Source organism: Electrophorus electricus, chromosome 13 (assembly GCF_041902795.1).
Source record: "Electrophorus electricus isolate QZ-2024a chromosome 13, ASM4190279v1, whole genome shotgun sequence".
Lineage (NCBI taxonomy): Eukaryota > Metazoa > Chordata > Actinopteri > Gymnotiformes > Gymnotidae > Electrophorus > Electrophorus electricus.
In genome coordinates, this window is record NC_137509.1 from 14,842,015 (window position 1) to 14,851,755 (window position 9,741).

The following is a 9,741-nucleotide window of genomic DNA, read 5'->3' on the forward strand; positions in this document are numbered from 1 at the left end:
AGCTAAGCATTTTCTCTATATACATAGAATAAAGATATGCAGATGTAATGATTTGATACCATATCTTTAACATAAATCTAACCTAAATTGCATATATTAAAATGCTGTAATGTCCAAGCTACTTTATTTTGGCTTTATTGGGGTTTTCAGTCAATAGAAGCAGAACAGTTTAAAACAGAGGCAGACACTTATCAGTGGTGAATCTGTCATAATTGGTAACAGAAAGTCATAAGCAAGTCACAAAAGGACACTAGAACTAGGAAACCACAAGGAATAGAAATATGGCTAAGCACCTACATAAATTACATACTAGATTTTGCGAAGCACCCAAGGAAGTTCATGCTTTGAAACCCACCCATGTACTCATATTATGTTTCTATGAGTAGCTATGTACTCTTGAAAACCACCTACATACTGATATCATGTTTCTATTACATGATCAAAAAGTTTGGGCATATTTTAAACAATCTAATAAATGAATGTCACTCTAAATGGATAACTTTTGTGACATTAAATTACCTAAACTGACTTAAATTTTATTTTATATACCATTTTATGTGGTGGTATGTGGTTTTAGATGCTGTGTATATATATTACATACACTGCTCATTACCGCAAATGTCTTATCACATGGCAGCAAATGAAAGCATTTAGGCAAGGTGAAGATGGCCCGCTGGATTTCAAACAGAACATCAGAATGGGGAAGAAAAAAGGATTTAAGTGACTTTGAATGTGCGTTGGTATTTAAGAAATTGTTAATCTACTGGGATTTTCATGCCCAAACATCTCTAGGGTTTACAAAAATTGTCTGAAAAAGAGAAAATATCCGGTGAGTGGCAGCTGTCTTGGCAAAAATGTCTTGTTGATGCTAAAGGTCAGAGTAGAATGGCTAGACTGCTTCCAGCTGATGGAAAGGCAATAGTAATACTAATGTAGCCCATCTGAAAATGTGTTTAGTAGTGGTTTGATGTATTGCAAACATGATCTGGTAATCCAGGGATGAAAAGTGATGTTTGTGTAATTGCCCCTTTAAGAGTTTTTTGGAGAGGGTGGAATGTGATGTATGTGGTGGGTAGCAAGATGGTTTTCCAGTTTGGTAAATTAAATTTACTAAAGCACAGTGGTGATTTGAGAATTTTTGCATAATTGCCATTTGTGTCTAACAATGTCTTATGAGTATGTTGTGGGAAGTTTTTTTTCACTTAGTGTAGAGAAGTAGCATATCAATGTAATAGCCTAGTAGGCTAAAGGTAGTTTCTGAGTAATGTCCTGGATCACTGAGGGGCTCAGAGTGAGTGTGATGCGCTTTCATGTCGAGTGATGGTGTGTTGCAGATCCTACTCAGGAGAGACATTCACATTTGTATCTGAGAACTGACCTTAGAAAGGTACATTTCTTTTGTTGTTTTTATTTTTTTGTGCTTATTAGAGTCAAGTGGCCATTGTGGTTTTGGCCTCAATGTTCCTGAGCAACGACTCAGGCCTGCCATCTATTTTATTTTTGGGGTACTGGCTTAATTACTTTGACAGCTGTTTTTCCAAAGCCTCCAGATTTTTTCTTTGTCTTTTGCACCTCTTTGATGTCCCTTGGACTTTGAAATGAAGCACAGTTTTCCTTCTGACTCAGCTCAGCATTGTGATCAGCAGTCTTAAGGAGCACATTTATAACCTCCTCTATTCTCTTCTTTTTTGCTTTTATCTCAATTATCTCCTCCATTAGTCCTTTCCTCTTCTGTGTTTTCTGCTCATCTTGCTTTAGATGTATTTGGTTATCAAGATACATGTGATATTTCTGGCTGGCAGCAAATGCAGAGGAGTACCTCCTTTATGTTGGCTATGTTGAGTAGCGCTCCAACATGGTTCACATGGTCATGAATGATCCGCTGAGAAATCAGTGAATGCTCTTTTAAGGTTCTCCACAATTACCTTCTTGTTACCTGAAAAACCTCTGTCAACAGGGACTGGACCATTTGTGAGGACCAGGAGTTTTACTATGTCCAACAGATGGCAAACGGTTTGTTGGATAAATGTTCATCCTCAAATTATATCCAACCTTCCACTTTGTTTGTTGAAGTTCCTGAAGGATTCTGACTCCGACATGAGGCTGTGGTCATAAAAATGACAAAACTCCCACAGAATGTAATCACAGCATTTTTTTTTAATTGAAGCCAGCTTCAGCAATAGTGGTGAGTTTCACCCACTTATCTCTTTGCTCTTCAACAGCAACCTTGGATCCAGAACAGACAGACTTCTCACAAGGAGATATTTAAGTGGTGCCTTTTCATATAGTTTTGAGACCATCTTCAGCAAAAACAGAGAAGTAGTTTCAGTCTTTTCCCTCAGCTTATTTGTCAGCACATAAAAGCAGCATGGGTTTGTCAGGCTGGTTCAGGATTACCATGCAGGTCACCTTGAATTTCCTACACTGTGTCTGAGCGGTCACCCTCCAGGGAGAACACAGACTGCCATTGGCTGCTCCACGGAGGGAGGGTATTGTCACAACTTTTACTTCAACCCTCTCAACTCCCTAATTCTGTATCCCCATTGTTGTGATTACGGGTCCCTCCTCTGCATCTGTTTCTAAATCATCTACCCTATTTAAGTCAAGATCTTCAGTTTTGAAATCTCCTGAACCTCTCCTGAGCCATGTTTTCTGCCGTTCTCTCATTCAGTGCAATGACCCACTACTGTATTGCTACTACCCTCATTGGATGCCTGTCATGACTCTTGTTTGCTGATAACAAACTTACCTTTTGATCATGAATTTCTCTATGCATTTGGAATATTGCCCAATAATATATATGCATTTCCATCCTGACTCTCTAGTCGTTTCTGACAATAACAGCCCCATAAGTCATGAATCTTGTCTTCCCGTGCAAAGATGATACTGAAAAAATTGTGTGCATTCTTTGATTGATGTCAGATTTAATAAACAAATCAATTCTGTGGTGGAAAGCAATATTTTCCAATTTAGACATTTTGTGAAGTTTAAGCGTTTTGCAACCTTCAGGAGGTCATTCATGCAATCCTTTCTTCATTAATTGAATACTGTAACATATATTGGGATCAACCATTCCCTATAACATAGCTTTCAGCTAGTACAGAACATTGTAGCTAGGTTACTTACTAGCACTAACTAAAGAGATCATAGTACACCTGTACTACTTTCCACCTGCTAGCTACAGTTCAGTTTAGCATTCAGTTTAAATGCTTTTGTTTCTTTTTAAAGCACTTACCAGACCAGCTCCCTCTTATTTCGCTAATTTATTCTCATATTCAACCATGCAGCAAACCCTGAGGCCTTCTTTACAGAATTTGTTGGCTGTTCCAAGGGCATGTTTTAATCATAGATGTGACTATGTATTTGTTGTCTATGCCCAAAAAGACCTTACCATTTACTGTTCGACCAAGGCTCTTCTATTTCTGCTTTTAAGGCAAGTCTTAAAACCTCCTTTTATAAATTTGCTTTCATGAGAGGATTGTAATATGTAATTTTGTGTTTGTGAAATTAAGTCTTGTTTAACATAGCACTATATGCTATGTCATTATTCTCAGGAACCAGAATGTCTCTTTTTTGCTTTAAATAGCAACTGCAGTACTTTTTCCTCTAATATGAAACTACAACATAGCAGTTCCTCTATTAATTATTGGACCAAAAAAGCAGGTGAAGTGTGAAGGTGAACAGTTATTAGGCTTCATCCTTGCCCACCTAAGATTATCATTTATCTTCCCTAGCAACCACCAGGTACACAGCACAGTAGTTGTCAGCGTTGTCATGTCATGTTATGTCATGTCTTCCATGTATGCCTTAATCTGAGGTAACCGGAAGCCATTGTGTAGCCACTCCACACGTACAACCCACTTCAAGGATACAGTTATTACCTCCATCTCCACTCTAAATGCTAACGGTGAACTGGAACAACCAGTCATCATGCCCATTTCCAATCTCAGCCAGGATGTAACCAGGTCTGCTGGATGTAACCAACTCTTCAAGTATTTTGCCAGTCTCCACACTCTCACACTAAAAGAAATCTTATCATCCACATTAAGAAGACACATAGGCTAAAATATTCTATACCCATGGAATCCTTTTCTTTAGGAATAAGGATACCTCCTACTCTTCTCCACTCTAATAATCCCTTTCTACCAGTTTATGACCATCCTCTTCCACAAAAATATCAAGACCTCAGATGCCTTTTTATACACCCGACACAGCACTCCATTAGGTCCTTGTGCAGAAACTGCCTTTGCATGACACACCTTGTCTTGAACCTCACTCCACTTTGATGGGCTAACATCCATTTGCTATTCTGTTTAACCCCCAGTTGGAATATTTAGTGACAACTCCATCTCCTTTGCCTTATTATCTTTATAAACACCCTCAAAATACCCCTCTAATTAACTTTTTCATACTTTTCAACTCCTTAATTCTCCTTACTAAATAAGGTCACATAATTTAAAGAATTCCTAAAGAAGGATGCACTAGCACAATCTAATCTTTCTGTAGTGTATTAATATCCTCTTTCCTTCTCCATTGCATGCCTTCATTGCTTTCTAAGAGACCTTAATTCCTGAATCAGACTGTTTCTACATGCCATTTTGATTTCAGTACACATTGCCCCTTTTCCTGGAACCTACCAAATCTTGCCATTCCATATTCATAAATAATTTGATAAATACATTTTACTGATCTACTCATGACCACGCCATATCACAGCAACAGCTTTGAGAACCCTTTACAACCATCTGGACTTACAGGAGAATGTTTCATAAAATGTGTCCATTCTTAATCACATAATCTAATATTGTATACAGGCAAGGTGTCTGCTATGGTCTTCATGGTAGAACTACTCTTTTTTTTAAAAAATACTCTTAAATCTGAAATACTGATAGACCAATATACGTTAATATAAGTCAATTATTGGTAGACATGGTTGGGGTTATTTTGTTATATAAAAATCAGTTGCTGATATAAAATTATCAATTTAAATTATATCGATTTCAAACTGGTCAAAATGATCATCTTGGTCATTCTACTGTTAAACATGCAAGGCCATTAATTTGAAAAGTATGTTTAATCCAGAATTTAAAACAGTTATCAGTTACTATAAGTAACCTCCACCAAACATGTCCTGCATCTGCTGATCAGTTCTGTTCCCAGTTAGGAGGTACTTTAACCTGCGTTCATCTATACAAAATTCTTTCAGAAATGTATAGTTTGGGGATAATTGCTTAGGATTTAAATGCTTCAGAAGAGACCACATCAACAAAATGGGATTAATGTCAGGACTTTGACCAGGAATGAGGAACACATCACACGCAGATCTTAGTTCAACATTTAAAATGCTTTGTAATTAGAGCACTTTGTTATGGATTACCTGACATGATTGTTTTCAAGGCTCACCGTGCCTAAAACAAAAGTCTAGTGGTTTAAAACTTGTTAAATAAACTAAGATGACATAAATAAACCAAATAATCTAAGATGAAAGTTTCGTGTGACAGCACTACAGGACAACACAACTCTTCTAAATTTTTTTTTGTGCCTCATTTTGGCTCAACTCTTTACTGCTTTAAATAGCACCACAGCAATACTTTTTCTGTAGTGTGAAACTACAACATAGCATTTCCTCAAAGCTACTGGACCAATCAAATCTTCTTATAACTTTAAAACATCCATTCAGAAAACACAAAGCCTCTTTTGCTGTTGAACAGTTGAACAAGGTACTGATTCATTAGATTTTACTATCTCACTGTCTAAACAGTAAAAATGTTTAGTCATTTTTTCACTCTTTGCCTCTTCATAACTGGTAAGTCATATTTAAATAAATATGTTTATGCTACAATCTACCTGTTAAACATTAAACATTTTCTTTTTTTTTTCCTCTCCAGTTAAAACCTCTACAGTCAATGAAATTCAAGTACAAACAGTTAGGCAGGGACTTAGTGTGGCAATTAAATGTGGCCAAAACATAGTCCAAGACAGAAAAAATCCCGAAAATGCTTTTGTTTGGTATAAGATGAGTTTAGGAAAGGTGCCTCAGTACATTATGAGAACAGCTGAGAATGGTACAAAGTACAGATTTGCTCGAGCATTTTTAAATAGTCACTTCGCTGTTTCTGTGAGTGAAGAAAAGTTTGACCTCATTATTAATGATGTCTCAGAAGATGACATTGGAACATACTTCTGTGGAACAGTGAAGGCAAATGGTGTAGAGTTTGGATCTGGGACCCTTCTGCTATTTCAAGGTAACTGCTTGCACAGGTTTACTGTTCTGCTACTTTTTTTTCTTTGCAGGTAATGAGAGAGAACCATGAATCAGAATTAATGGTTCTCTCTCATTATTTGCTGTTTTTTTTTTCAAGCTGAAAAGATCAAGTGGCAGCTTCAGACTGAAATGGTTTTCAAGAACAGAGAATATTCTACAGTCCAGTGTTCACTACAAGCTGTTACTGAGAGTTGCACAGGAGAACACAGTGTCTACTGGTTCAGACATGGCTCAAACAAATCTCATCCAGGAATCATTTACACTCATGGAAACAGGAGTGATCAGTGTAAGACAGACTCCGATGCTGGATCTCCTACACGGACCTGTGTCTACGACCTTCCCAGGAGTTACACCAGATATTCTGATGGTGGAACTTATTACTGTGCTGTGGCTGCATGTGGGGAAATACTCTTTGGAAATGGAACTAAAGTTGATGTTGATGTTGAAGGTATGAATTTTGATAAAAGAGGAGATATCCCAGAATAACGAAATAATGACTACATTGCATAGTTTTAGTTAGAGGGCACCTTTGCCCCTACATTGTGTGATATTGATCCACAATATTTTTCATGATTTCAGAATATAATCTCTGGATTGTTATTGCACTGGCAACATCCAGTATATTTAATGTTACTATGGTAGTTTTGGTTGGAATTCTATTTAAAAATCAACAGAATGGTATGTTTTCTCTTTCACTACTGCTACTTTGTAACAATCTGATAAATGTAAACACTTACTAAAGGTAACTATTAGTAGGGTATTACCAGGAATATTACTAATAGTCCTATTTTTTCATAAAGGTGCTTCCAATTACAATCAAAGTCACATAAATCAGGTAACTGGTTAATCTGCCTTGCAAATTCATGCGTTCATTTTCTTAATAATATACAAGGATCTGTCCACAATAATGTATTTGTACAAAATACAGAATTATATTTTTAGCTCTGTGTGTATTTTGTCCTGTGAATAGTTTGTAATGGCTCTTGTTCTCTCTTAGGCTGAGGTCTTTGATGCGACAAATTACACGGCTGTGAGATTTACACAGAAACCTTTGCGATATCCAGAGTCTAAGACAGTCAAGATGTTGATATACAGATTAAAGTGAAATGAATATCCATCAAAATCATCACCAACATGGACAGGTATCTCCACATTTTAAGCAAGCTTAATGATGTGAGTCAAGTTCTTTGAATGGTTCATGTAAACAATTACATTACAGCTTCAAACCTAGCTATAAGGTAAATAAACTTGTTACCCATTGTGAGAAACCGGTATCAGGGAGTAACTATCATTTTAAGGAGTCTCAGCTGTGGTATGCAGAAGTGGTATGCAGAAGTATGTCTAGACTGCACAGAGACCTGAGGCTCAGCCAAATAAGAAATGTTGCTCTGTGAAATCTTTACCAGATATTCATGAAACCACACCCTGAATTATCTCTGATCTTACTTTTAGGTGCTTTGATATATTTGAACTATACTGAAACTAAACAATCAATGAGTCACGTCAAGTCAAATTTATTTCTAGAGTACTTTTTACAACAGTTGTTTTCACAAAGCAGCTTTACAAATGTCTGAGTCCAAGCCCCAATGAGCAAGCCAAGGGGGACAGTGGCAAGGAAAAACTCCTTAGAACATGAGGAAAAAAACCTCTAGAAAAACCAAGACTGCTTTGTGCTCCAGCCTGCTTACTGAAAAATAATGCCTTATGTCCACCTAGAAAACATATAGGATCTTTTAAAAATGGAGAATAATATGAATCAGCTACAAAGGTGGCCTGTGTACCTTTCTGCCAGTAAATTTATGTGAAGCTAGTTTTAATAACTACCATTATATTTAGTTTTGGTTTAATTTTCTTTTCTTGCCGGTCTATTGATTACTAACCTATATCCACAGTTTCACACACCATTTTAATATGAATTATAATATCAACTAATGCCATCTAGCAGACTTGAAGAGATGAGTAATTCAATTTTATTCCGGTTTAGGTGGGTCAGGGCTCTGACTCTAGTGTTAGCCAAAACCAATAGTTATTAGCATAATGTAGAATAAAGCTTCATTTTTACACTAGATTGATTCTACTATTTATTTTCAAGAACATCATCATAAATACAACACTTTTAACCTGACTACATCATAACCTTAACCAGAAAAGTGAATAAATAATAGGTTCACTGGAACACTAACATTATAAATGTAATGGCAATGGTGTGGGGGCAAGACTCGCTAAACTGTCTAACAGCCTGCTGATGGGAAGTATCTTCTATTTATGGTAAGAAAAATGAATGTTCTACAATAGTGTCTACAATGTAAACATTAACATTAACATTACCCTTGTCATTCTTTTGTGTGTCATTGTTGCATCACTCACAAGACATCTGAGATTCAAAGACAAAAAAGAAAAAAGGAGGTGCAGTTTGTTAGTTTGAAATTTGGTTTACATGGCAGTTGATGCTACATTTTGCCATTTTTAGTCCTGGTAAGTGAATTGGTGGTTATATTTTACAATGGTTTTATTCAAAGTTCATATGATAATGTGAAGTTGGTATTAGAAAAGTTGCAGGACTAATGAAAAAAGCCCCAGGGCTATAGCTCCATAGTCAGAGCCTAGGCAGGCCACTGGTTGTATGGTTAATAATATGTTTCAAAATGAGTTATACGAGCATGTACAAACTGAGCTGATGTGTTGAGATGAAGTGTCTTCCCTTGAGGAGTTAATTTGCATGGTGATTTCTTTCAATGATATTCTAAAGTATGACAATAGAAGACCAATGTCCCACTTGCAAGAGCTCTGGGGTTAGTATTTCCTCTGATAGTGAACTATTTCATTCCTCATTATTCTGCCTTTATTTTTTTTTTAGGTTTTACCTCAACAAATTATAGGTTACATTTGATTGTATGCACTTTGTCATTTATGAAGTATAATTATTTTAATTACATTTTCATCTCTTTATATATTATTCTGTTTTATTCCTTTACATTTAGTTTTCTATTTAAATCAACAAAATTTAATATTTTATATTTGGTGAAAACATTCCCAAGTTGATAAATATATCATTGTCACAGTTGGTTGGCCATCCAGCAGGAGGGACATGCCCAGTGCTACTAGGGATTACACCACTCACCTCCACCGCTCTCAATCACCTGCTTATTAAATGTTTTCACCTGTTACCTATTTTCTTCTCCACTTATTTAAACCCACAGAGCCCAGAAGATCACACTGTACGTTAACAGACTACAGATCAGAGAGTCTCTACAAATTGCTGAGCTGTCTTCATGAAGAAAGATTTTTTTTGTTTGTTTCATCAGTGCTTCTCTTAGTTATTCTCTTATGGATAATAAAGAGCATTTCCTTGCTACGCTGCCTCTTGCTTCCTCTGTGCTGTCTGCGTCACACTCCTTGAGATACCTAATTATATCCAGAAGTCTATGTGAAGCACTAGAATTGACACTATGTTTGAAAAGTGCTATACAAATAAA

General features: G+C 36.4%; 1 protein-coding gene across 3 annotated transcripts; it reads left to right on the plus strand.

Annotated features, from left to right (window-relative positions):
• The first annotated feature begins 5,675 nt into the window (after positions 1–5,675).
• Positions 5,676–9,620, plus strand: LOC145643571 (uncharacterized). Of its 3 annotated transcripts, none has more exons than XR_014116040.1 (7): positions 5,676–5,806; positions 5,889–6,245; positions 6,363–6,713; positions 6,845–6,943; positions 7,066–7,100; positions 7,263–7,438; positions 9,466–9,620. XR_014116040.1 is itself a non-coding variant. In XM_081695304.1 (7 exons), exons 1-6 carry the CDS (start codon positions 5,767–5,769, stop codon positions 7,368–7,370), a joined length of 990 nt encoding a protein of 329 aa, XP_081551430.1. In that variant the 5' UTR covers positions 5,678–5,766; the 3' UTR covers positions 7,371–7,407; positions 9,466–9,620. The 3 variants fall into 3 exon arrangements, 2 of the variants coding, with proteins under 2 accessions (XP_081551432.1, XP_081551430.1); XM_081695304.1 differs by having other exon boundaries at positions 5,678–5,806; positions 7,263–7,407; XM_081695306.1 differs by lacking the exon at positions 6,845–6,943 and having other exon boundaries at positions 5,677–5,806; positions 7,263–7,407.
• The last annotated feature ends 121 nt before the right edge of the window (positions 9,621–9,741 follow it).

Coding starts and splice junctions, on each gene's coding strand:
- LOC145643571 (XM_081695304.1), top strand. CDS start 5,767: ATGTTTAGTCATTTTTTCACTCTTTGCCTCTTCATAACTG. Junction 5,807..5,888: donor TCTTTGCCTCTTCATAACTG/GTAAGTCATATT, acceptor TTTCCTCTCCAG/TTAAAACCTCTACAGTCAAT. Junction 6,944..7,065: donor ATTTAAAAATCAACAGAATG/GTATGTTTTCTC, acceptor TTTTTCATAAAG/GTGCTTCCAATTACAATCAA.